Raw genomic sequence first — 27,471 nt, forward strand, 5'->3', positions numbered from 1 at the left:
TGATCATCATTCATCCATCCATCCATTTTATTTTATTACTCAGGTATTTTCAAAGCAAATTAATATTGTTGCATTTATAAATTTGCTTTAACATGACAGCGCAATATAATTAAAAGCTGACACTATAGCAATGTCAAACGTGTTCATTTAAGAAAAAGCCACACACGTTTTGTGATCAAATCTTTCATAACGAGAATGATTTGAGTGAATTGATTTGAATGAATAATTGAGAAGAAATTTCAGTTCTGAAGGCTCCTTTTGTCCCAAGCAAAGTGACAGATGGTGGGGAGGGGGGGATAAAAATTGTAACAAGAACTCTATAAAAAATGTCATGTTTAAAATGATATGTTTAACACCAACCACCCACCCACCCCCTTTATTTTGAGAACGGTGAGTGCTGGACTCCAACTCACAGCTGCCCCGTGAGAATATGTCTCCCCCCCCCCCCCTTATTTTGAGAACCGTGAGTGCTGGACTCCAGCAGTTTTTTTTTCTGTCTTCCTGGGGGTCCTTTCAGGTTGTGTGCAAAATTTGAACAGGTTCCCTCATTCCTAGGCCAAATTACAAGGGGGAACAAATCCTCACAGCTGCCCGTGAGGATATGTTCCCCCCCTTATTTTGAGAACGGTGAGTGCTGGACTCCAGCAGTTTTTTTTTCTGTCTTCCTAGGGGTCTTTTCAGGTTGTGTGCCAAATTTGAACAGAATCCCTCATTCCTAGGCCAAATTACAGGGGGGGAACAAATCCTCACAGCTGCCCTGTGAGAATATGTTCCCCCCTCTTATTTTGAGAACGGTGAGTGCTGGACTCCAGCTGTTTTTTTTTTTCAGATTTGTGCAGTGATACCGTTATTACTGCACTTTATCAATTTCTTTGGCCTTATTTTGGTCAAACAACTTTGTTTCTTAATCATATAACATACATAAAAAATTATAACTTTAAACTAAATGTAAATGTTCACTCCCCTCCTTGAAAGACATTTACACCTCCCATCTCACCCGCAAGGCGACCACGATTGTGAGTGATGTGAGTCACCCCGCTCACTCTTTGTTTGATCTTCTGCCCTCTGGGAAGAGTTACAGGAGTCTGCGCTCCCGCACCACCAGACTCACCAACAGCTTCATACTCCAGGCTGTTAGGATCCTGAACTCGCTCCCCCCTCCTGTGTAGCGTCCTGTACTTTGCGCTATGCTTACTGTCTGCTGTATGCACTCTGTCTCAGTTTTGCTCCTCTTATTTATTGGATTATTTGTTTATTACTTATTCATCACTCATATTATTTATTTATTTATTATTTATTGTTTGTGCCTTCTTGTTTTTATTTTGTGTCGTCTACTTGTATGTCTATCGTGTACTATGTCTCGTCACCGTGGGATAGAGGAAACGGAATTTCGGTTTCTTTGTGTGTCTTGACATATGAAGGGATTGACAATAAAACAGACTTTGACTTTGAACTTTATTAAGAAAAATAAATTATTATTTTTTTAAAATAATAATAAAATAAAATTTAAAAATACAAATTTTAATTAAAAAAAAAAAGAAAAGCAAAATGGTCTTTAAGCAAGCTTCAAATATTTAGCATTTAATTTCTGTACATGTTGTACACAAAAAAGAGCCTTCAGTTGGAGGCTCCCCGACACATACAAGATGGAACCACCTGCAACACTCGTCACACTGAATCTGGTTAACAAAGATAAAAGCAAGATCATACAATGCAGCACATTTACAATAATTTACAACGAATGTGTAATTCAATATATTTCTTAATCATCACATGCATTAGTTAACATAATTACCCATCTGTTGTCTGTGTCATGTGTAGCTTCCCCACAAACAAAGCACAAGTCAGATGAATCATCTGTGAAAACAAAGACAGAAGAATTGCTATAGTACTTCCCTGTGTACAACTTAACTGAGTTGTATATAGCATTGATAGCACAGTCAGGACCATTCTTTGGGTGGCAATAACATCTCTTGGGTGCATATTACTTACCAGTCTCTAATAGAAGTGTGGTGCCAATTTGCAGCCTGTACCTATTTATATCATGTGCCTTTGCTGAGAAATCTATTTCTTCATTTGAAAGAAGATGTTCTGCAAACTGAAAAATACAATGTCAGATGTTAGCAGTGCATAAAGAATGTGGTGTGTGCCGCTGCCGGGCTGGCATGAAAACTCTTAAAAATTTCATTCGCCTCTTCAGCACCACAGACAACCTTCACTTGGACTGCCTGGTCTATGCCGTTTTGGCGGCAATAATACAGCTCCCCTCCTGAGTAGAAGTAAAAATAAAACGTTGAATTAGCACCATACTTGTGGTAATTCATTAAGTGCTCACTCAATACACCTAATTGCAAATTTGCTACTTAGACAAAAAAAACCCATTAGTTTCATTATATATCAAATGTTCACTCAATGGGTCTACAACCAAATATGTTACTTTAGTTTGATAATTTATCAAATATTTGCTCAATAGATCTACAAATAGTTACTTGAAAAAAAAACATAGCTTGAGTTGCACTCAACAAATTCAACAATTTCCTTCATAGTGAGGTGTGTTATATATATTGCGTCCAACATTTTATAAGTCAATTATTTGTCTTATAGAGTAATTACTCTAAAACTTAAGTTTCTGATGTTAATGTAGAAATTAGCAGGTTCTGCAATGTGAATTTTTGGTGCGTCTCTGGATCTAATTTGCTTGATTTAAGTACGTTGTGTATCTTACCCTCAACGTCGTAAAAAGCTTTTCTTCTCAATACGTACTTCTCCTTCTTCGTAATACCATTTGGGTATTGACGTTTTGTTTTGTGTCTCCCTGGGGGTCTTTTCAGGTTGTGTGCCAAATTTGAGCAGGTTCCCTCATTCCTAGGCCAAATTACAGGGGGGGAACAAATCCTCACAGCCGGCCCGTGAGGATATGTTCCCCCCCCCTTATTTTGAGAACTGTGAGTGCTGGACTCCAGCTGTTTTTTTTCTGTATCCCTGAGGGTCCTTTCAGGCTGTGTGCCAAATTTGAACAGGTTCCCTCTATTAGAACTTAGAACTAGAACTATTAGACGTCTCGTCTAAGTGTAGACCTATTTTAGACGTCTATATTAGGTCATGCCATAGACCTAATATAGACGACAAAATTAAATCCATCAAATATACCGTTTTTTCCTATGTATAATGCGCAAAATTTAACTAATTTATTGTCCTAAAATCTGGGGTGCGCATTATACATGGGTACAATTTTAAAAAAAATTTTTTTGGTAAGAAAATCATGGTACAACAATTTTTGAAGAAAATCTTGTCACGGATGGAGTGTGGAAAGGAGCAGGGCGACCGAGTGCAGCTTGGACTAGGGTTCATTGGAGGAACTCAAAACACAGACTTGGTAAACTAACATAACTCTCTAACAAAACCAACAACAGGATTGACCGACAAAGACGTGGAACAAAAAGACAGGGTGACATTACTAAAGACAGGAAAAGAAACCTGTGTTATTGTCAAATATTGTTTGGTTTTTAATCTCCATCGCGGACTGGACGTCATACGGAGGCAGCATGCGCACTATGGATCCGATGCGAATAGTCCTCTTCTTGACTGACAATGAATGTGATAGTTTAATACAATCAGCAAATAACAAAATGCGTATTACAGGTAATATTTTATTACACAACACTTTGCCTTGTTCCTTTTGTCTCTGCTGTTCACTTCAAACACGCTCCATACGAACGCAATGCTCTCGTATCAGACGCTTGCTCGATCCCCTGCTCGTTTGCTGTCACAATGTACCCTACACAAATCTGAAACATTTGTTGCGGCTCCGAGTCACGAAGAGGGGCAAGTTTTGGTTTCCAAGGGTGTTTCTATTCCTCTTCAACTTCTCTCCCATACAGAGCCGCCTTTTTCACATGTCCGCTCGTCACTTTCCTCTTTTCCATTTTAAACAAACTGATCGCGGTGGTGCCTTTACGGGCAGTCGGAGAAATCAACGCCAACAAAAAAAATACGTCCAGCCTAGTTAAGACCATACCAAAGACTATAAAAATGGGACCCATTGCCTCCCTGCTTGGCACTCAGCATTAAGGGTTGGAATTGGGGGGTTAGATCACCAAATGATTCCCGAGCGCGGCGCCGCTGCTGCTCACTGCTCCCCTCTCCCCCAGGGGATGGATCAAAATCACACGGGGATGGGTCAAATGCAGAGGACAAATTTCACCACACCCAGATGCGTGTGTGACGATCATTGGGACTTAAAAAAATAAATAAATAAAAATGGGTGCGTATTATACATGGGTACAGGCTTTTTTCCAGCATCGACATGCCATTTTTAGGGTGCGTATTATACATGGGGGCGCATTATACATGGAAAAAAACGGTAATAATTAGGGGTGTAACGATACATCGATACACATCGATTAATCGATATAATGCTCTACGATTTATTGGCATCGATGCTAAACGTAAACATCGATTTATATCGCCGTGTTTGACCTCGGACATTAGACGCGACTTTATTTTGAAATCCAGTTCATTGTTGCTTGCTTCATCTTTCCGGGAGTAGTGCGCCCGGCGTTGTTGTATTGTGAGCAGAGCAGGTACGTGAAAGGGGAGTCGACAACTAGTACGCTGCTCCTGGGCTGGTGCTATGGCTAGTGTCCAAAAAGACGAGGAAATTTGCTCCCCTTTAGGCTTCAAGTCATTCGTTTGGAAGCACTTTGGATTCCAAAGAAAAGATGGCTCAACCGACAATACACGTGCAGTTTGTAAATCCTGCCATGCGGTGATCAAATATTCAGGGAGCACAAATCTCGCTGCACATTTAAAGAAAAAACACGACATCAAAGTTCAGTGTTAAAATAAGCACTTTGTATACTGCAACACTCTTGTAATTTCCTAAATAAAGAGTGTGATTTTGTTGATTTTGCGTATGAATTGTTATAAATCAGGATATTGTTCTATATTTTTTATTTAAAAAAAAAAAATCGATCGTAGAGCACTATATCGCGATATATCGTGAATGAATCGCAGCAGGCTTTAAGATATCGGCAAATATCGTATCGTAGTTCTTTGTATCGATATTATATCGTATCGTGACAAAACCCGCGATTTACACCCCTAGTAATAATATTTCGAAATATTAAACTCGAAACCAGCCGTAAATTGTATAAATAATGTACAGGTGTTGTATTGCTTTTTTTTAAACAATCGTTGAGCCGTACGTGTGGTTATTTCCATAACCTGATATAGACAGACGACAAAATTAAATCCATCAAATATGAAATATTAAACTCTAAACCAGCTGTAAGTTGTATAAATAATGTACAGAAGTTGTATTGCTTTATTTTAAACAACCATTGATCCGTACGTGTGAAGTGTGGTTATTTCTAGAACCTGATATAGACGTCTACAATAAGTTATTCCATAGACCGAATTTAGATGACAAAATTAAATCCATCAAATATGAAATAGTAAACCCTAAACCAGCTGTAAGTTGTATAATAATGTACAGAAGTTGTATTGCTTTGTTTTAAATAACCATTGGTCCGTGTGAAGCAGGGCTGTGGACTCGGACTTGGGGACTCGGACTCGGTCGGACTCGGTCGTTTTTGCCGGACTCAGACTCGGCGCTGATTTTGACCGAGTCCACCGAGTCCGACAATAAAAAAAATACGTTCAATTTTATTTTCATCATGCTGCTGAGAATGCGCCTAGGAATACTGTTCACAGCCCTGCTTACGATCAATGCGGCCACGTTGAGTTGCACTTAGGCTAATGTTTACATTATGTACCAATGTCAAGGACGATTATGTCACCCAGCTTATATCATTGATGTGTTTCGATAGTTATGGGGTCGTCACAAATTATTTGTGTTTAAATAAATGTCTGAGCTATAATGGTGTACCGTTTTTTTTCATGTATAATGCACAAAATTTAACAAACTTATTGTCCTAAAATCTGGGGTGCGCATTATACATGGATATATATATATATATATATATATATATATATATATATATATATATATATATATATATATTTTTTTTTTTTAAATCCGGATATCATACGGAGGCCGCCATTACAGATGCGCTTTCTTCTCTGCTGTTCACTTCAAACACGCTCCATACAAACACAATGCTCTCGTATCAGACGCTTGCTAGATCACTTGCTCGTTTGCTGTCACAATGTACCCTACACAGATCCGAAACATTTCTTCGCTATTGCGCAGTGATACTGACCGGCAGAATAACATCCGGTTGTTCCCAAAGATTTCTTTTTTTTCTGAAATAATTTTACGTTCACGGACTTAAGTAGGAGTCAAAATTTGGGTGCGTATTATACATGGGTACAGGCTTTTTTTCCAGCATCGACATGCCATTTTTAGGGTGCGTATTATACATGGGGGCGCATTATACATGGAAAAAAAACGGTAATTAATGATTAAGAAATATTATCTTACATGTCCTGTGTTTCAGAATGGTTATTTAATTGGGCGAGAGTGTGTGTTTTCAAGCGTTTTGCCTCATGCCAACGGCACTCAGGGCTAAGGGTGGGCTTCAATGACTATTTTTGTAAAGCCACGCATTTAATACCATGTCAAATAATATATTAGAGTGTAGGTTATGTTCCAATGTATCCACTTCTATCGGTTAAATTGTCAACCGTACATTTATGACTACGCCATGAGTGATCTACGTTATGAACTAGCACAACTCCGGTAGGGCAGGGAAAATGTTATCGATCCGACGTCCGATTGGAACGTCGCCTCACTTTTACGTCCGCGCTCTCAGCAAGGGATCCTATATAAGCCGAACCAGCCAGTGTGAAAGCAGTTGCGTTTGTTCTGCATATATAATTAGCTATTTTGTCCCTCGGATAATCATGGCATCCAGAAAGAGTCATGTGTGGACGTATTTTGATGTGCAAGAAGAGAAGGCCGTGTGCATCGTAAACGATACATGTAATGCACGGTTTTCGCTGAGTTCTGCTGGCGCAAATCAGCAGGCCAACCTGAAGCGCCATCTCAAGAGGAAGCACCCAGAGGCATTCGCGAAGGTAAGCTTTTGATAAGTGGATTACAATTGATTTCCGGTATAATACTGTGTTGAGATTACTATAGTCGAACATAAGAAAAATTCATGAATTCAAACTCAAATCTGTCCAAAGGTGGAAGAGGAGAACAAAAAGCCAAAAACGACGGCGACGCCTGGTCCATCGGCTCAGACATCGATGATGAAGTAAGTATAGTCTGAAATGTTTTTTTACATTTTTACAAATGATGAAAAATGTATCGATCAAAACTCAAAACGAAAATTGCAGATACATTATTACTTTGGCCATTTCACTAATGATTTAATTTTTTTCTCAGGTTTGTGACAGCGAAAGTGACGCACAAGACGATCCAATACAAGATGGACCGCGAGGAGTTTCAAAAGGCGGTCGCTCGTCACATTACAGCAGTCGGCTATGCGGACGCTGCTAGGGCCTGCTGCTAATCAGCTCTCTGTCAGCCTAGACAGAGATCAGATCCGCCACATGGTGGTGGCTGAGGCCGACAGGTTGGAGGAAATCAAGTCGGAGCTGAGCCAGGAATGCGTATTCATCAAGGCAGACGCGGCCACCAGGCTCATGCGGAACTACATGGGCATCAACGTCCAGTACTTCCGCGACGGGGAGATTAAAATCAAGACTCTTGCCATCAATGGGGCATGACAGTGAGGCGGTCAAGAATGTCATCAACGCCGTCATCAAGGATTTTGACCTGCATGTCCTCTCCATCATCGTCGATAACGCAGCGACCATGAGCAAAGCCGTGCGGCTCATCAATGAGGACGACGAGGATGCTGATGATACTGAAAACGAAATGGATGAGGACGAGGGGGGCGTCAATCTGGACGACGAGGTCCAGCTTGAGAAGTTCGCTGGGATTCAGGATGCCGACTTTCGAATGATTTATCACATGCGCTGTGCTATTCACACGCTGCAACTGGCAATTCGTGACGGATTGAAGGCGGAGCATGTCATGAAACTACTGGATAAAGTCCGACGGGTGGTGAAGAGACTGCGGACCCCCAATCTGCTTGCTGTCCTCCGTCGTCGAGGAGGTCTTCTCCCTGTCGCCGATGTGGCTACCCGTTGGGGAAGCACCTAGTACCTCATGAAAAAACGGCTCCTTCATCTACGAGAGCATGTCCAGGACTTGGCGGCTGCTTCTCCGGAACTTCTCCTTAACGAGTCAGAATGGAAGAAGCTTGAGACCTTGGCCACTGTCAGGTTTAATTCGCTGACTGAATAACTGTTAAGAGAAAAGTATCAGCAGACAAACCACAAGTAAGACAGAATATTGAGTCTTTGCTTGCAAGGAGTGCAGTACAGATAGCTTACAACTAGGGGTGTAAATCGCGGGTTTTGTCACGATACGATATAATATCGATATAAAGAACTACGATACGATATTTGCCGATATCTTAAAGCCTGCTGCGATTCATTCACGATATATCGCAATATAGTGCTCTACGATCGATATATATATTTTTTTTAATAAAAAATATAGAACAATATCCTGATTTATAACAATTCATACGCAAAATCAACAAGGTACTGCAAACTTTTTATTTAGGAAATTACAAGAGTATTGTAGTATACAAAGTGCTTACTTTAACACTGAACTTTGATGTGGTGTTTTTTCTTTAAATGTGAGGCGAGATTTGTGCTCCCTGAATATTTGATCACCGCATGGCAGGATTTACAAACTGCACGTGTCTTGTCCGTTGAGCCATCTTTTCTTTGGAATCCAAAGTGCTTCCAAACGAATGACTTGAAGCCTAAAGGAGAGCAAATTTCCTCGTCTTTTTGGACACTAGCCATAGCACCAGCCCAGGAGCCGCGTACTAGTTGTCGCCTCCCCTTTCACCTGCGTGCTCTGCTCACAACACAACAACGCCGCGCACTGCTCCCTGCTCCCGGAAAGAGGAAGCAAGCAACAATGAACTGGATTTCAAAATAAAGTCGCGTCTAATGTCCGAGGTCAAACACGGCGATATAAATCGATGTTTACCTTTAGCATCGATGCCAATAAATCGTAGAGCATTATATCGATTAATCGATGTGTATCGATGTATCGTTACACCCCTACTTACAACCATCTCACTACACTAAATATCTGTTTCCACCCTTGCTCTTTTTATTTGGACTCGCCCTACCCACAAAGAGAAACAAAAGGCCCCTAAGGGAAAGAGGGAAAGCGTGTGGGCTTTGCTTCGTAAACACAAAAAACGCAAGGTGACATACTTATATGGTAATATAGGCAGGAAACCAGATACTTGCTTAACGCTCCATCAAGAGCGCGAGTCAGCGGTGATAACCACTCAACCAAAGCAGATGTTTGCTAGACGCTTCATCGAGAGTGTGAGGTTGCAGTGCGGCGGCAAGGCGTATGGTTTCTTTGCAGCTGCATCCTGCTGACCCAGATGTAACCTCTCGCCTCTTCTGTGGTAAAACATAAGAACAACAAGGCAGAGCAGCAAGCACATATTTGTAGTAATATTGCGGTAAAGCATTATAGTAATATAGTAATATTGCGGTAAAGCATTATAAAAAGAGAATGCATGATAACATATATATACATTTTTCCAACAGCCATGATCCTCAAGATGCCATACGATGTCACGGTCAAGCTCCAGTCGGCCTCAATCACCCCCGGCAGCTTTCTCAAGGAGTGGTCGGCCTTGAAGGCAGCGTTGCGCAAGCAGCCCCCTCTGGCTTCACCAATCGCCAATTTAATGGAGCAACGAAAGGACAAGCTCTTCGACAATGATTTTTTTCTGGCAGCCGTCTTCGTCGATGCGCGTTACCGCATTCTCCTCAGCGAAGAGCAGATGGAGCACGCCAAGAATGGCCTTTGTGCCGTTGTGAGGCGAATCCGGTCTCGTACTCACCAGCCCCTGGAGGGGCCGTCGATGGAGGCCGAGGTTGATGGCTCCACATCAACGGAGGAGGATGAGTTTGAAAAAGAACTTGACAGCATTGAGCGCCGCCGGCGTTTGTCGGTCGCCACCTCGCTAACCGACATAGATGAAGAAATTGGGGCAATGTTGGCACTTGGTCGAATGAAAGAGAGCCCATTTGTTACAGCTGATCGTTATCCGTCCGGCCTCAAGGCAGCGACTCGGACACTAACAGCAATGCCAATCAGTCAAGTCAGCGTAGAGCGCCTGTTTTCCGGGCTCAAGTTTATCATGTCTGATCAGGGCGGCGCGATGAAGGCTGACTTGGTTGAGGCGATTTTGTTCCTAAGAACAAACTCAAGTCGTTGAATTGAAACTTGAAAGTATCTGTTTATTGTATTCGTTTATATCAGTGGTCACCAAACTCCGGCCCATCAGCACATTTGGCCCGGCCCTCTGAACAATACCAGATGGCGAAAAGGTTAGGTAAGAGAAAAATTGATTCAGAATGCAGGGTATTTAACCTGCAGTGGACAAACGATTACCGTTTTTTTCCGTGTATAATGCGCAAAATTTAACTAATTTATTGTCCTAAAATCTGGGGTGCGCATTATACGTGGGTACAAATTTTTAATTTTTATTTTTATTTTTTTTTATTTTTATTTTTTTAAGAAAATCATGGTACAACAAAACCAACAACAGGACTGACCGCCAAAGTCGTGGAACAAAAAGACAGGGTGACATTACCAAAGACAGGAACAGAAACCAAACAGACATCATGACAGTAACACATGCAATGATCCGACGGTGAGCGAGGGGCAGACAGGACTTAAATACAAAACACATTACATTGATTGAGGTGACACAGGAAGGGAGGGGCGACGCGAACAGAAACTATGGCAACCTAGACACATAGCAAAACTGGGGTCGAGACATGACAAATCTCCCTCGAAATAAAACTTGAAATCACCTTTCTTCTTGTTTGTTGTCAATCGCGCATCGCATTCAGCCATCCTGCCCAACACACTTAGTCAGTAAAATTCATAATTGACGACACATCGTTTGATGCAATGGTGCAATCCTTGATGGTGTGTTATTGTCAAATATTGTTTGTTTTTTAATCTCCATCGCGAACCAGACGTCATACGGAGGCAGTATGACTGCGCATGCGCACTATGGATCCGATGCGCAGAACGGATGCGCAAGACACATCAGCTATATAAAGAGCGAGAGTTGTTTTCTTCCTATTAGTTTCAATTCACAGTTTAATTAGCAGTTTCAATCAGCAAATAACAAAATGCGTATTACAGGTAATATTTTATTTCACAACACTTTGCCTTGTTCCTTTCGTCTCTGCTGTTCACTTCAAACACGCTCCATACGACCGCAATGCTCTCGTATCAGACGCTTGCTCGATCACCTGCTCGTTTGCTGTCACAATGTACCCTACACAAATCCAAAACATTTGTTGTGGCTCCGAGTCACGACGAGGGGCAAGTTTTGGTTTCCAAGGGTGTTTTTATTCCTCTTCAACGTCTCTCCCATACAGAGCCGCCTTTTTCACGTCCGCACGCCTTTTTCAAATGTGCGCACTGAGCGCGGTGGTGCCTTTACGGGTAGTCGGAGAAATCAACGCCAACAAAAAAAATTACATCCAGCCTAGTTAAGACCATACCAAAGACTATAAAAATGGGACCCATTGCCTCCCTGCGTGTGTGACGATCATTGGGACTTGAATTTATAAAGAATTTATTTAAAAAAAAAAAAATAAATAAATAAATAATTGGGTGCGTATTATACATGGGTACAGGCTCTTTTCCAGCATCAACATGCCAAATTTTAGCGTGCGTATTATACATGGGGGCGCATTACACACGGAAAAAAACGGTAGTTAAATTTTGCGCATTATACATGGAAAAACGGTATGACTTTTTTAAAAACTATGTAAATTTTCACACCCTGGAATATCACTAATCACATGCATTTTCACAACATACTGGAACTACACAAAGGTAAGGATCACATGCATATGCTATGCTATAAACGCGTAGATGTCTAATAGCGGTCTACACGATAGACGTCTATATGAAACTTTCATGGTAGGCATGTTTTAGCCAGGCTTTAGTCTAGACCAGGGGTGGCCAAACCTTTTGCAAGGAGGGCCATATTTAGTAACGTGAAGGGGCCTGGGTGTCCGGGGGGGGGGGGGGGTTGCTAATGGGACGTCAAACGCTACGAGTTCGCTTCTCTTCCGGGAGGGTGCAGCCATTTCTGGGGACTCGCGGTAAAGGCTTTTCTTCGCTTGATTTCATTTGTGTGGCGGGGTCCATCTAGTGTTGAAACTGAGAAGTGAGCTCAAGCTTCTTGTGCGGGCCATATTCAATTATGTTTTCAGAATTTGCTGCGGGCCAATAAAAACTGGACCGCGGGCCGCAGTTGGCCCGCGGGCCGTAGTTTGGACACCACTGGTCTAGACGTCTATGCACCATATAAGCGGTCAAATAGACTGCTTTTATACCGGAAAAGAAATTCAACGTTCAAGTCCAAAAGCACTGCAGGGGCGCTGCCTTGCATCCTGGACCTTGAGACTTGCCATGCTGTATCCATGGAAACGGTCTTGGTGGAGATGAAACGCATACACGCGTGTGCCCAAATGCGGGAGCGCATGCACATGCAACCTTCAGCACGCTGCCATGGAAAACAGTATATGTGCTCTTTGGAATATAACGAATGGATCAGCATCCTCGTCTTCATCATTATTATCATGGCCATGCCTTCCTCCGCACCTTACAAACTTGATGAGGCCACATTTGAGAGCGACGCACGGCTAGATCTGGATCCGGGAGCCCCCGCTGAGGGGTTCTGAATGTGCTTCCGCTAGTTGGCAAAGAGCCCCGCTTCCCAGCGCAAAGCCCGTTGGCTTTTGTGTCGAATGACTCGAGTTGATTCCACCACCTGCCGACACATATTGACCATGATAGTGAAGGAATGGGGTCGAAATACTAAAAGTCCTGCCTAGCTACAAAAACAGATATGCTCAAACCTCATTGAATAAAGTACATAAGCAGACAAGTACTATATTCACATATATTCACACGCACAGTTTGGGTTCCGGTACAAGCCCTCTCGAGAGGGGCTGGACTCTCTTCCACTCTGGAATTGCCCACGGTGAGAGGCGTCGAGCAGGTGTGGGTATACTTATTGCCCCCCGGCTGGGCGCCTGCACATTGGGGTTCACCCCGGTGAACGAGAGGGTAACCTCCCTCCGCCTTCGGGTGGGGGGACGGGTCCTGACTGTTGTTTGTGTATATGCACCAAACAGCAGCTCAGAGTACCCACCCTTCTTGGAGTCCCTGGAGGAAGTGCTGGAGGGCGCTCCTTCTGGGGACTCCATCGTTCTACTGGGTTACTCCAATGCTCACGTGGGCAATGACAGTGAGAGCTGGAAGGGCGTGATTGGGAGGAACGGCCCCCCCGATCTGAACCCGAGCGGTGTTCTATTATTGGACTTCTGTGCTCGACACGTATTTTCTATAATGAACACCATGTTCAAACATAAGGGTGTCCATGTGTGCACTTGGCACCAGGACACCCTAGGCCGCAGTTCGATGATCGACTTTGTAGTCGTGACATCGGATTTGCGGCCGCATGTTTTGGACACTCGGGCGAAGAGAGGGGTGGAGCTGTCAACTGATCACCTGGTGGTGGGTTGGCTCCGATGGTGGGGGAAGATGCCGGTCCGACCTGGCAGACCCAAATGCTCTGTGAGGGTCTGCTGGGAACGTCTGGCGGAATCCCCTGTCAGGAAGAGCTTCAACTCCCACCTCCGGCAGAGCTTTTCCCACGTCCCGGGGGAGGGGGGGGACATTGAGTCCAAATGGACCTTGTTCCGCGCCTCCATTGTTGAGGCGGCCGACCGGAGCTGTGGCCGTAAGGTCATTGGTGCCTGTCGTGGCGGCAATCCCCGAACCCGCTGGTGGACACCGGTGGTAAGGGATGCCGTCAAGCTGAAGAAGGAGTCCTATCGGGCCGTTTTGGCATGCGGGACTCCGGAGGCAGGTGACAGGTACCGGATGGCCAAGCGTAACGCGGCTTCGGCGGTTGCTGAGGCAAAAACCCGGGCGTGGGAGGAGTTTGGCGAGGCTATGGAGAATGACTTCCGGACGGCTTCGAGGAAATTCTGGTCCCACATCCGGCGTCTCAGGAGGGGGAAGCAGTGCAACGTCAACACAGTTTACATTGGAGATGGCGTGCTGCTGACCTCGACTCGGGACGTTGTGTGTCGGTGGGGAGAATACTTCGAAGACCTCCTCAATTCCAACTACACGCCTTCCATTGTGGAAGAAGGCCCTGGGGACTCTGAAGCGGACTCTCCAATCTCTGGGGTCGAAGTCACTGAGGTAGTTAAAAAACTCCTCGGTGGCAAGGCCCCGGGGGTGGATGAGATCCGCCCGGATTTCTTAAGGGCTCTGGATGTTGTGGGGCTGTCATGGCTGACACGTCTCTACAACATCGCGTGGACATCGGGGACAGTGCCTCTGGATTGGCAGGCTGGGGTGGTGGTTCCCCTCTTTAAGAAGGGGGACCGGAAGGTGTGTGCCAATTACAGGGGAATTACACTCCTCAGCCTCCCTGGTAAGGTCTATTCAGGGGTGCTGGAGAGGAGGGTCCGTCGGGAGGTCGAACCTCGGATTCAGGAGGAACAGTTTGGCTTTTGTCCTGGCCGTAGAACAGTGGACCAGCTCTTCACCCTCAGCAGGATCCTCGAGGGTGCATGGGAGTTCGCCCAACCAGTCCACATGTGTTTTGTGGACTTGGAGAAAGCGTTCGACCGTGTCCCTCGGGAGGTTCTGGGGGGGGTGCTTCGGGAGTACGGGGTACTAAGCCAACTGATAAGGGCGGTTCGGTCCCTGTATCACCGATGCCAGAGTTTGGTCTGCATTTCCGGCAGTAAGTAGGATTCGTTCCCAGTGAGGGTTGGACTCCGCCAAGGCTGTCCTTTGTCACCGATTCTGTTCATAATCTTTATGGACAGATTTTCTAGGCGCAGCCGAGGCGTTGAGGGTGTCCGGTTTGGGGACCTCAGCATCGCGTCTCTGCTTTTTGCAGACGACGTGGTGCTGTTGGTTTCTTCAGGCCGTGATCTCCAGCTTTCACTGGAGTGGTTCGCAGCCGAGTGTGAAGCGGTCGGGATGAGGGTCAGCACCTCCAAATCCGAGTCCATGGTCCTCGATCGGAAAAGGGTGGAATGCCCTCTCCAGATCGGGGATGAGATCCTGCCCCATGTGGAGGAGTTTAAGTATCTTGGGGTCTTGTTCACGAGTGAGGGGAAGATGGAGCGCGAGATTGACAGGCGGATCGGTGCAGCGTCGGCAGTAATGCGGACTCTGTACCGGTCCATCGTGGTAAAGAGAGAGCTGAGCCAAAAGGCAAAGCTCTCGATTTACCGGTCGATTTACGCTCCTACCCTCACCTATGGTCACGAGCTATGGGTCGTGACGGAAAGAACGAGATCCCGGATACAAGCGGCCGAAATTAGTTTTCTCCGCAGGATGTCCGGGCTCTCCCTTAGAGATAGGGTGAGAAGTTCGGTCATCCGAGAGAGACTCGGAGGAGAGTCGCTACTCCTCCACGTTGAGAGGAGCCAGATGAGGTGGCTCGGGCATCTCATCAGGATGCCTCCTGGACGCCTCCCTGGGGAGGTGTTCCGGGCATGTCCCACCGGTAGGAGACTCCGGGGACGACCCAGGACGCGCTGGAGAGACTGTCTCTCAGCTGGCCTGGGAACGCCTTGGGTCCCCCGGGATGAGCTAGATGAAGTGGCTGGGGAGAGGGAAGTCTGGGAGTCCCTCTGAAGCTGCTGCCCCCGCGACCCGACCCCGGATAAGCGGAAGAAGATGGATGGATGGATGGAATTAAATTACCTGCACACCAAACCAATAAAGGAGACATAACTAGACATTTTTATATATGGTGATGACATAGGTTTTTATAACTTCATGTTCTGATATGTATTTCTGTGCACTTTGAAATAACAAATGTTTGTTGATATATTGCCTGAATAGCATAACGACCCTTAAGGAACTGTTTCATGCATGCCTGATGTTATTCTAATTCACGGATACGGCCCAAGGTGTCTAAGAATGGTTTGTACTTGATTATATCTTATGTTTTGATTAATGCTTGATGTGACGTCGTATTTTGCCTAATGCTAGACGCCAGCCTTAGATTACTATTGATTGTTCTGGACAGAAAGAAAATGTTTTGACTAATAATGAAAACTACGGTCGGAAGCATAATTACCCTATTTTCCGCACTATTAGGCGCACTTAAAAATGTACATTTTACTCAAAAAAACACAGTGCGCCTTATATATGGATCAATTGATGAATTTGTTGATCCATACTGGTTGTGCTCTGCCAAAATGTTTCAGTACGTTTTAGTACGACTAGTAAATTACAAGGTCGCATCGCTTCCCAACATTACTGCAACTGTCGTCAGGGGGCGTCACCGAATAGCTGTTGTACCCGCGAGGCTATTTCATTTCAAAATAGGCTGCTCCGTTAATGTTTCGAGTAAATCTACGGATTGATATGGAAGGGAAACATAGGTAATTAGTACCAATGTGTTAGATCGAACTTTAGTCAGTTCCGATCATTTTATAGGAGATCGTTTGAGAAATGCGATTGTTTACACTTTGCTGAAGCTCATGGGAGATTGCGAGCTGCGGCTCATGGGAATTTGCGGATGGCTAATGCTATAACAATAGCTGCTATACGCACCAGGCTATTTCCTGTCAAAATAGGCTGCTCTATTAATGTTTCGAGTAAATCCACGGATGGATATGGAAGGGAAACATAGTTAAATAGTACCAATGTGTTAGATCGAACTTTAGTCAGTTCCCATCATTTTATAGGAGATCGTTTGAGAAACGCGATTGTTTACACTTTGCTGAGGCTCATGGGGGTCTGCGAGCTGAGGCTCATGGGAGTTTGCGGATGGCTAATGCTATAATAATAGCTGCTTTACGCACAAGGCTATTTCATGTCAAAATAGGCTGCTCTGTTAATGTTTTGAGTAAATCTACGGATCGATATGGAAGGGAAACATAGGTAAGCAGTTAGATCGAACTTTAGTCAGTTCTGATCATTTTATAGGAGATTGTTTGAGAAACGCGATTGTTCACAGAGGGCTCATTGGTTATTGGCGAGTGGATGCATCCCGCAACCCTAGTCAACCTTAGTTTGTTGCAGTATAACTTCTATTTTATGCGCCTTTTAATCCGGTGCGCCCTATATATGAAATAATTTCCAAAATAAAAAATTCAATGATGGTGCGCCTTATAATCCAGTGCGCCTTTTGGTGCGAAAAATACGGTAAACTAAGAATGTGACAAACAAACAAATGCATGGGAAGTGATGAGAAAGAACTTTGCATAGTCAGGGAACATTAACGAATTGATGATGTCACACACAAAACTTCACATAAGTCCGTACAAAATGACAAAAGTGGAAGGATGATGAATGGACGAGGTGCGACAGTGTATATGCAAGAATGGAGGAGAATGTTTACAGGAAGGTCACTTGAAGATAAAACCAGCAGGTGCCAGAGGGAGGCAGCCAAGAACCCGGCCAAAGATGATCGCCAAGGTCGAAAGACGAAAAAGAAAACAACAGCCCCCACAGACATCGAATCATCCATAATCAGCACCCAACGCCACGGAACCAGCTCTCACCGAACCACCACCCACTCCCATGGAATCAAACTCTCCTGCGAACTTGCCCCACCCCAAAGACTCATCACCCATCAAACTCGGCCCACACCGGCATGTGCAACTGAATATAAGCTGACTAAAGAACCTTGAACGTTGCCTTTTCTGAATGGAGACTTTCTGCTCTTCAGCATGGTCGCACGAAAGACCCAGCGCTGTATTGTACTTTCCTGAAAACAGAGCTTTCTTATCAAGAATTGTGATCGAACTCAACCAACCTGTGTAAGTCTAAATTTTGTTTCAGTGTCTCAGTCTTTTCCTTACATTGCAAAAGACAACGAACACGCAGGGAGTAAATTGGATAACAGATAATTGGCTCTGGCTTTTGCCGTGAGGCACGGATAGTGCGCTTCCTAAATTGTGAACCAAGTCCAACAATAGCAAGGCTCAATATTCCAAGCAAGACATTCATTCTGCTCAATCTCGCACAAACTCAGGTACGAGCTACCATGGACTGTCTAGGACAGTGCTCGTGTAACAGGGTTAAGCGTTTTCACTTAAACATAAACTTAATTGATTGTTTTTTCCCCCTCTCTTCTCTGCCTAGGAAGGGAGCAACCTGTTCAAATTTGCCACACTACCTGAACAGACCCCAGGAAGACAGACAAAGAGTCAGGCGATGTCCAAGACTCAACGTTTTCAAAATGAGAGGGGGGTACCTATTCTAACGGGTTGACATTTTTATAGAGTTCCTGTTACAATTTTTATTCCCCCTCCCCACCACCTGTCACTTTGCTTGGGACAAATAATGCCTTCAGAACTGAATTTTTTTCTCAATCATTCAGTCAAATCAACTCACTCAAATCATGGGGGCGCATTATACATGGAAAAAAACGGTAATTGGAATTAACCTCCCATCGATCCAAGACTTGTACCTGTCCAGGACCAGGAAACGTGCAAGTAACATCTCTACAGACCCTTCTCACCCAGGTTGCAGTCTGTTTGAACTACCGTTTTTTTCCGTGTATAGTGCGCAAAATTTTACTAATTTATTGTCCTAAAATCCGGGGTGCGCATTATACATGGGTACAAAAAAAAAAAAAAAAAAAAAAAATTTTTTTTTCTTAATTTTTTTTTTTTTTTTTTTTTAAGTCCCAATGATCGTCACACACGCAGGGAGGCAATGGGTCCCATTTTTATAGTCTTTGGTATGGTCTTAACTAGGCTGGATGTAATTTTTTTTGTTGGCGTTGATTTCTCCGACTGCCCGTAAACGCACCACCGCGCTTCGTGCGCGCACGGGACAGCAAACGAGCAGGTGATCGAGCAAGCGTCTGATACGAGAGCATTGCGGTCGCATGGAGCGTGTTTGAAGTGAACAGCAGAGAAGAAAGGCAAAGTGTTGTGAAATAAAATGCACAGAACGGATGCGCAAGACACGTCAGCTATATAAAGAGCGAGAGTTGTTTTCTTCCTATTAGTTTCAATTCACAGTTTAATTAGCAGTTTCAATCAGCAAATAACAAAATGCGTATTACAGGTAATATTTTATTTCACAACACTTTGCCTTGTTCCTTTGGTCTCTGCTGTTCATCCTAAAACACAAAGGCGCTCTTTAAGCAATGCGACAGTGAGCGCCCGGCGCGCTGCGGTTGCGCGACCGCACCAAATTAAGCTCCCTGCGCAGTGCGCACTGAGGTCCACTTAAATTTTAGAAAGTACATCAGGACTTTAAAAATATCTTCTAAATTTCAGCGACGGCTCTGTCACAATAATCGGCCAGCCCGGTGCAGTTGGGCGGTCGGCGGCGCGCTACGGTTGAGCGTTCTCTCGCGCGCTCTCTCTCTCGCTCTCTCTCGCTCTCGCACACACGCAAACCGGATATCATACGGAGGCCGCCATTACAGATGCGCAGAACGGATGAGCAAGACACGTCAGCTATATAAAGAGCGAGAGTTCAGTTCTCTACCTAAATCCGTATTACAGGTAATATTTTATTTCACAACACTTTGCCTTGTTCCTTTCTTCTCTGCTGTTCACTTCAAACACGCTCCATGCGCACGGAGCGCGGTGGTGCGTTTAGGGGCAGTCGGAGAAATCAACGCCAACAAAAAAAATTACATACAGCCTAGTTAAGACTATACCAAAGACTATAAAAATGGGACCCATTGCCTCCCTGCGTGTGTGACGATCATTGGGACTTAAAAAAAAAAAAAAAAAAAAAAAAAAATTAAATTTTTTTTTTAAAAAAATTCATAAAAATTGGGTGCGTATTATACATGGGTACAAGCTTTTTTCCAGCATCAGCATGCCATTTTTAGGGGTGCGTACTATACATGGGGGCGCACTATACACGGAAAAAAACGGTACTCCTCTCCGGACGGCATTATAGAGCTCTGTACGCCAAAACCAGCAGACACAGAGACAGCTTCTTCCCCCAGGCTGTTGCTCTGATGAACTCACACCACTCTTAGAGTCTCAGAGTCATTACTGTGCAATAACATCCTGCTCTCCACACCTTTTTTGAATTGTCTACACTGTTTGTACTATGTGTCCTCTCTGCATCCATTGCAGCCTGGTCATCCTGGAAGAGGGACCCTCCCATCTGTGGTCTCTTCTCAAGGTTTCTCATTTCCCCTAGCTGGAGCTTAGAGTTTTTCCTTGCCCTCTTGGGAGTTTAAGATCAGGGGATGTTTGAGAATATTTGCCATTTTTCACATCTCCTTAGTGTTGTTATTCACCTAAATGTTGAACAGAGGCTGTGATTTACCGAAGTCAAATTCCTTGTTTGGCACGTTCAAACATGGCGAATAAAAAACTCTTGAATCTTGGGATATTGGGGTTTGTTGTCAGTAATGTATAGTTACTGACGACAGAATATAGAACGGCCAGTTGTTTGTGACCAGAAAAAAATGAGAAGGTGACCGTATATGGGCTGCAGGACAAAGAAGCGAGTTGGGGGTCAACCCGCAGCTGTTAGGCAAAGCGATGCTGTCAAGAGTCACCGGGTATAAAGCATGGAGACTAGAAGACTCAAGGCGGCCACTCAACAATTTTTCTTTGGGCGTGAAGCACTTCATTCTGACATCGTTGGATTAAAATTGTTAGGGTTTACAGATTATTTTCATCGTATGATTCTGTTGGAATGTAACCTGTAATAATTTACCTAGCTTGTCCCGTCTTAACAAAAGTAGTATAACAAAGTGCTAAGATCTTTTCAGCTGATTGACTAGCTGCAGAGGAAGCAATCAAAGTTGCCTTGTTTACACAACGTCATAAAAGCTATGCTTTGATCAGCAGGCCAGGGATCTCACCCCATTCTGTCCACCCACACCCCCAATCTCAATCCTATTTTGTTTCTCTCAATAAAAATGCTCCTGCATGACGCCAGAGTCAGACTTCATTCGACCATCGCTGTAAGCACAGCGACGAATGAACTCTCCGCCTGCAGGTGTCTAAAAGGACTTGCTTGTCTCCCGTGTGGTTATTGCAAAATAAGTTAGAGTGAGCACCACCCTAACAAAAATCTTTTCCCAATCAGCCCTGTGTTACTGAAGTTTTCCTTCCCCGAGCCAGCCACCTTCCACCATGTGCTTTTGAAAACCAGCTGAACACCGAAGACAATTCATGATATCAAGGTCTTTTGAGCCATTTTCATCAATGTCGCCGTTTGGCACAAATTCTACTTTGGTTTCGTGCCAAGAGATGAGGAAACCTCCGTTTCACGTTGTTAATACGAATATTTTTGCGTGTTTATGGAGAAGGGACGTAGGAAGACCAACTGTGTGCCACATTGTCCTCTACGGGTATTTTTGTCTTGAACTGATGTTACGTATTAATTTTGTCGCTAGTTTTGTGAATGCCACAGAGTACTCTTGCAATTTTGTGTTTTCAAATGGAAATCTATTCATACTGGAAAAAAACTTTATTTTGCTGTGCTGTTGATTGCGGTTTTGTGTAGGTGTGCAGATTAAGAAAACAAGCTGTGTGTGTGACTTACGCGATTAACGCGATATTTAGTGCTCACCTGGTTGTTGATGTGATCGATGGGCTCGATTCCAGCGTACTAAAAAACGAGCAGACAGGCAAGTAAGTAGCGGGCGTGCCAGAGAACCCTCTCCTTGCTGTCTTTTGAATTGCACTCACGGATCCGTCGTCGATCCTAAGTCTCTCCCGTCGCTCCTCAAAGTCCCTCAGCAGTGCCCCCATCGGGCCTTTTGGCAAGGGTGAAGCTATGAGGATCACATGACATCACATGGTTCAGTATTGTGTGATGTCTTTAGCCAGGTTATTGATTAGTCAAAAGAGGAGCCGGTTGGCCAAGGACTTTGGTCTGTCTCTCCCAATTGTTTGCAGGTCATGATTGAATGTTCCAGTCAGATAACCAACGCGAATGAGAAGCGACAATGCCACGCCATCTGACATGGATTGGCTTCGTGGCCAATGATGGAGGCATTTGTGTTTGTGATAAGGGAAATTGGCAAACGAGAGAAGGACGACTTTGGGACACACCTGAGTTTTCTGTGGGTAAAAGCTGCTTGGTGGTCATCTTTGATGCCTGCGCCAACAAAGGAACTGCAAAGTGAAGGTTGGACTCCCTGAACTCCCTTCTGGGCTCTCTGCATACTCTGGACAGTACAGAATCCCTGGACTCCAAGGACTCTCTCGACTGTCTGGACTGCTGAAGCTCCTGCTCTCGTCGTAGAGCCTCTTCTATCTCCTTCTCAATGAAATTTGGAACATTGTTTTTCCTAGTCTTCAGGTCGGTAGACTCCCGCCAAGAAAGAGTTCTGGTCCACGAGCCGACATGGGAGGAGGAGGAGGTTTCTTTGGCGTGTCCATGAGGACAGCAAGGAAACAAAATGACCTCCTTGTCCTGCCGGTCCTCCTGGAACTGTTCCTTTGGGTGTAAAAGCGCTCTCGGTGGTTCTGGAGCCTGCCGATTTACTTCCCCCTCATGGTTTCCCTGCTCAATAAAAAAGTGCAACTGGTTGTTAGGAATTGGTTGTGACTGAGGACGCTTGCTTTGAATCCCCACCATGTGTGAGAGACCTTCATGGTGCTTCAGGCCTCTTGAGCGCTGGAGGTTTTCCTCATGTTCTCGAACCGAGCGGATCTCCTTCTCAATCGGGGTCTCGTCGTCAACATCAGACTTGCCTTTCCTCACTGCTTGCGGAGGAATGCTGTCATCAAACACGTCTTTACCGCTGACGAAGCCACGGCACCCCTCTGCCCCCACGTCCTCAGAAGCCCAAAAATTGAGGTCGTCCACTGTGCCAATAGGACCTGACCTCTGCTCATTCCCAGTTGAGGTTTGAGTTTTGCCAGACTGGGAGTGGCTAAGGACGGTGCGTTCGCCCTGCTCCAGCTTAAGGAACTGGTGCCGAGCGGCACTGAAGTCGATCTGCGCCCTGTCGATATTTGCGGAGCGAGGGGCTTCTAATCTTACAGGGCTGTGGCTCAAAGTCAAACCTTTTGCCTGCATATTTGTTGATAGACTCCAATCCCGCTCGTTGAGCACATTCAGCTGCTCACTGAGCTTGAAAGTTGGATTCTTCTTTGGGGCCTGTTTTTGGATAATTTCCTTCCTCAGTTGTCTCTCTTCTTTTTCGCCAAACACTTGACAGCGGTTCTCTGGCTGGATTCGGTACGGTGACTCCTCCGAGTCTGTAAACAGACTCTCTGTTTTGTTGCTGCCGGTGTAAGTCTGCACTTTAAAGGCCTTGCCTTCCTTCAACGTCGTGAGATGAACCTGCCGCTCAGGCGAAAGCATCCACACCTCATTCAGCTCTGCTTCCGGACTCGTCGGGTCTTCCACAATGGAGTAAAACCCACAGCAGGATCCTGAGCTGCTGTCAGGACTGCCCTCGTCCGGTGACATATTGACCTGAGCCGGCCCGTTGGGTGCCAAGAACTCGTCTTCACCCCTGCTCGGACGCAGCGGGGGGGACGGAGGCTTAGGCGCCAACCTCCAGGGAATGTAGTCCATGGTGAGGTTGAAGACAAACAAATCAGGCAGGGTTCCAACGCAGAACCTGCAAAGGGGGCCTTAGCAGGGCGACGACGGGAGGAACGTTACCTCAGAGACGACAAGAAAGGATATTACCGCGGCGACACGAGAGGTGACGACAACAAAAGTAGGGCTTACTACGTTGATAACAGAGAAGTTCCTATGGTGGCATGGCCACAGAGGAAAAAGCGGCTGGCACAAAGGGGAGCCTGTTCTTCGGACATCACTGTTTGCTTTTGACCTAACTTGCGTGTGCAGCCCAGTAGATAAACTGAGGGCGGCAGCCCTCCCCCTGCAGTCAGCTGATAAGGTCAACTGACATAAGATGAGAGTTCAATATTGAACGAGCCAAACCAAACAAGGTAATGAGTGTTGCCAGACGGAAATCAGAGTAAAAAACATGGTAGATTTGCGAATCCGCCTTGTTTATTACTCTGTGAGAATTTTGTAGTCCAAACAACTCAAGGATACCAAAGTGGAGAGATCAAAATGTTCCATTGTTGGATTTGTTGTTGTCAATCGACACAAATCATTGCAAAACATCAGAAACTCAAAGAAGTGCCTGGTCAAATTTCATTTTTCAAGCAGTGTTCCCACGTCTGTGGGCAAAGTCCTACTTGTTAAGGAGTGTTTCAGAAATCTTTTATCAGTATAGAGAAGGATTTGCCGAAATACTTCATTTCGTTGATGGTTCAGTTCCTTCAATCTATGGAAATGATGGACACAATAAAGTGGTAAATTTGAAATGACACAAAATAACTGCTGGGCTAATAGGCTCCAGCGACCCCTGTGGGGACAAGTGGTATAGAAAATGGATGGATGGAAATTCTAAACCGGGCCAAATCCTAGTTGAGGGGGAGTGGCTGATGGTGCAGGGGTACACTTGCTTTTCTTGTGTGCCGACACTGAGTTCGTTTCCCACATATGACGGTGTGAGTGACGGCGTGAATGTGAGTAACAAAACAAAGAAATCCTAGCCGAAGCCCCGCCCCCGTCTTTTAATGGCTGTAGCGAGTAGTGATGTGCATTCCAGTTCTTTTAGGTGAACTGAATCTTTAGAATCAGTTCACTCAAAAGATTCGTTCAAACGAATCGTTCAACGAATCGTCCCCCTCCCCCCCCACACACACACACATTGAACAGGTGTTGTGCTAGATTTGGTTCCCCTGTGAGATTTTGTTCCTCCTGCCGCGGGACCGCGCACGCCTTATTTGGAAAGCGAAAAACGGATGTCTTACGGCGTCGTACGGCGTCAGCACTACCGTTTTTTCCATGTATAATGCGCCCCCATGTATAATACGCACCCTAAAAGTGGCATGTCAATGCTAGAAAAAAGCCTGTACCCATGTATAATACGCACCCGAATTTTTTATTTTTATTTTTTTTTAAGTCCCAATGATCGTCACACACGTATCTGGGTGTGGTGAAATTTGTCCTCTGCATTTGACCCATCCCCGTGTGATTTTGATCCATCCCCTGGGGTGTCAGTTGGGGTGTACTCACTTTTGTTGCCAGCATTTTACACATTCATTGTTGTATTTTGAGTTACTTTGAAGTAACAATAAATTTACTTTGCTATCCAAGCTCTACAGCAGGCATGTCAAACATACGGCCCGCGGGCCGGACCCGGCCCGTTGGGTGATTTGATCCGGCCCGTCATAAATTTCTGAGTATGTCAAAAAAAGAAGCGAGTCACTAGCTCATTTCTATCAAAAGTTATGATTCTTTAAAATAAATACAACTCAAATGCTCCCTCCGGCCGCTAGAGGGCAGTAAATGTGTAAAAGAGCTCACGTCCATCATGCATAAGTGCGTTCAAGATGAAACTGTCACTGTGGGAGACGCAGCTATCCAGCGGTGGCACCACGCACTTCTCATGTCTCACAGCTGTGCGTCCGAAGGCACCGGATCGTCCCGATTTGGATAAATATAAAGACAACATAACAGATTTGCTGCGAGAGTTTGAGCGGAGGTTTCAGGTTTTCAGTGAACTTGAGAACAAGTTCGGCTTTTTTCGCTCGCCATTTACAGTGAAGCCTTCTGGTGTGCCAGCTGACATTCAGCTCGAGCTTATTGACTTGCAGTGCGATTCCGCTATGAAGGATACATTTGGGTCCGTGGGATTGGACACGTTTTATCAGTATCTTGTGCCAGGTTACCCCAAATTAACAGCCATGGCTGCAAAGGTTCTCTCCATGTTTGAGACTACTTATCTTTGTGAACAGGTGTTCTCCGTGATGAACAATGATAAAACAAAGCAGCGCTCAAAGTTAACAAATGAACACTTGAATGACATTGTTAAATGTGCTGCTACTCAGGATTTGACACCTGATATCGACGCACTTGTAAAAGCAAAAAATGCCAAGTTTCAGGAGCCAGCAGCAGCAAGTAGACTGCAGGAGTGCAGTGAGAGAGAGAAAAAAGTGTGATGACACGACATTTGTTTGCACGCATGAATACAGATCATTAAAAATAAGATTAATCTGGTTTCATATTAAAGACAATTAATATTGTGCAGTATATTCTCAGCTTCAGTAGGCCCAGCCTAGTAGTTTGAGCTGATGTAGTCTAATCTTATTGCCCATGCACTGCTAAAACCTTTATTTTGTAATTTTATTTATTATTATTTCAAAGCAGTATGACAATTAAGGCAAAACATTTTTTTTCATAGCTCCCACTTGAGTTTGTTTAGTGTGGTGAGTTGGTTCAGGTGTAAAACTGCATTCACTCAACTGGTAAAATAAACCAGTTGTTAACACATTCAATGCCAAACATGAAAATCATTTTTTTTCTCCATTGTTTGTGTATAAATGTGTTATGCTTAGAAAAGATCCCTTGTCATCCGTGATTATAATATGTAGGGTAGGCTACAAATGTAGGCTGAATGATAAAGCATAGTACTGAAAAACAAAGCTAAATAGTTGGAGTTGACATTCTTTTACTGATCCGGCCCACCTGAGAAAAGAAACTCTGGATCCGGCCCCAGAGCCAAACTAAGTTTGACATGCCTGCTCTACAGTGACTACTTAAAAACTTAAAAGTTAAGTTAAGTTAAAGTCCCAATGATTGTCACACACACATCTGGGTGTGGTGAAATTTGTCCTTTGCATTTAACCCATCCCTGTGTGATTTTAATCCATCCCCTGGGAGAGAGGGGAGCAGTGAGCAGCAGCGGTGCCGCGCTCGGGGATCATTTGGTGATCTAACCCCCCAATTCCAACCCTTAATGCTGAGTGCCAAGCAGGGAGGCAATGGGTCCCATTTTTATAGTCTTTGGTATGGTCTTAACTAGGCTGGATGTATTTTTTATGTTGGCGTTGATTTCTCCGACTGCCCGTAAAGGCACCACCGCAATCAGGCTAAAATGAAGAGAGGAAAGTGACGTGCGGACATGTGAAAAAGGCGGCTCTGTATGGGAGAGAAGTTGAAGAGGAATAAAAACACCCTTGGAAACCAAAACTTGCCCATCGTTGTGACTCGGAGCCGCAACAAATGTTTTGTATTTGTATAGGGTACATTGTGACAGCAAACGAGCAGGTGATCGAGCAAGCGTCTGATACAAGAGCATTGCGTTCGTATGGAGCGTGTTTGAAGTGAACAGCAGAGACGAAAGGAACAAGGCAAAGTGTTGTGAAATAAAATATTACCTGTAATACGCATTTTGTTATTTGCTGATTGTATTAAACTATCACATTCATTGTCAGTCAAGAAGAGAAGAGGACTATTCGCATCGGATCCATCGTGCGCATGCGCAGTGATACTGCCTCCGTATGACGTCCAGTCCGCGATGGAGATTAAAAACCAAACAATATTTGACA

At 44.7% G+C, this 27,471-nt stretch overlaps 1 protein-coding gene and 1 long non-coding RNA gene across 2 annotated transcripts; both read right to left on the reverse strand.

The window, feature by feature from the left end:
* Positions 1-1,551: 1,551 nt before the first annotated feature.
* On the reverse strand, positions 1,552-4,698 carry LOC133167537 (uncharacterized). Its single transcript, XR_009718013.1, has 3 exons — positions 1,993-4,698; positions 1,796-1,857; positions 1,552-1,679 (listed from the first exon to the last, which is right to left on the reverse strand). It is a non-coding gene; the product is annotated as an uncharacterized LOC133167537 (long non-coding RNA).
* Positions 4,699-10,866: 6,168 nt separating this feature from the next.
* On the reverse strand, positions 10,867-23,632 carry misp (mitotic spindle positioning). The gene is made up of 4 exons (XM_061297706.1): positions 22,156-23,632; positions 21,790-21,875; positions 21,671-21,709; positions 10,867-12,887 (listed from the first exon to the last, which is right to left on the reverse strand). The coding sequence occupies exons 1-4, from the start codon at positions 23,630-23,632 to the stop codon at positions 12,810-12,812; spliced, it is 1,680 nt and encodes a 559-aa protein (XP_061153690.1). The 3' UTR covers positions 10,867-12,809.
* Positions 23,633-27,471: the final 3,839 nt, after the last annotated feature.

The sequence above is a fragment of the Syngnathus typhle genome, linkage group LG14 (genome assembly GCF_033458585.1).
Source record: "Syngnathus typhle isolate RoL2023-S1 ecotype Sweden linkage group LG14, RoL_Styp_1.0, whole genome shotgun sequence".
In the NCBI taxonomy this organism is placed as follows: Eukaryota; Metazoa; Chordata; class Actinopteri; order Syngnathiformes; family Syngnathidae; genus Syngnathus; species Syngnathus typhle.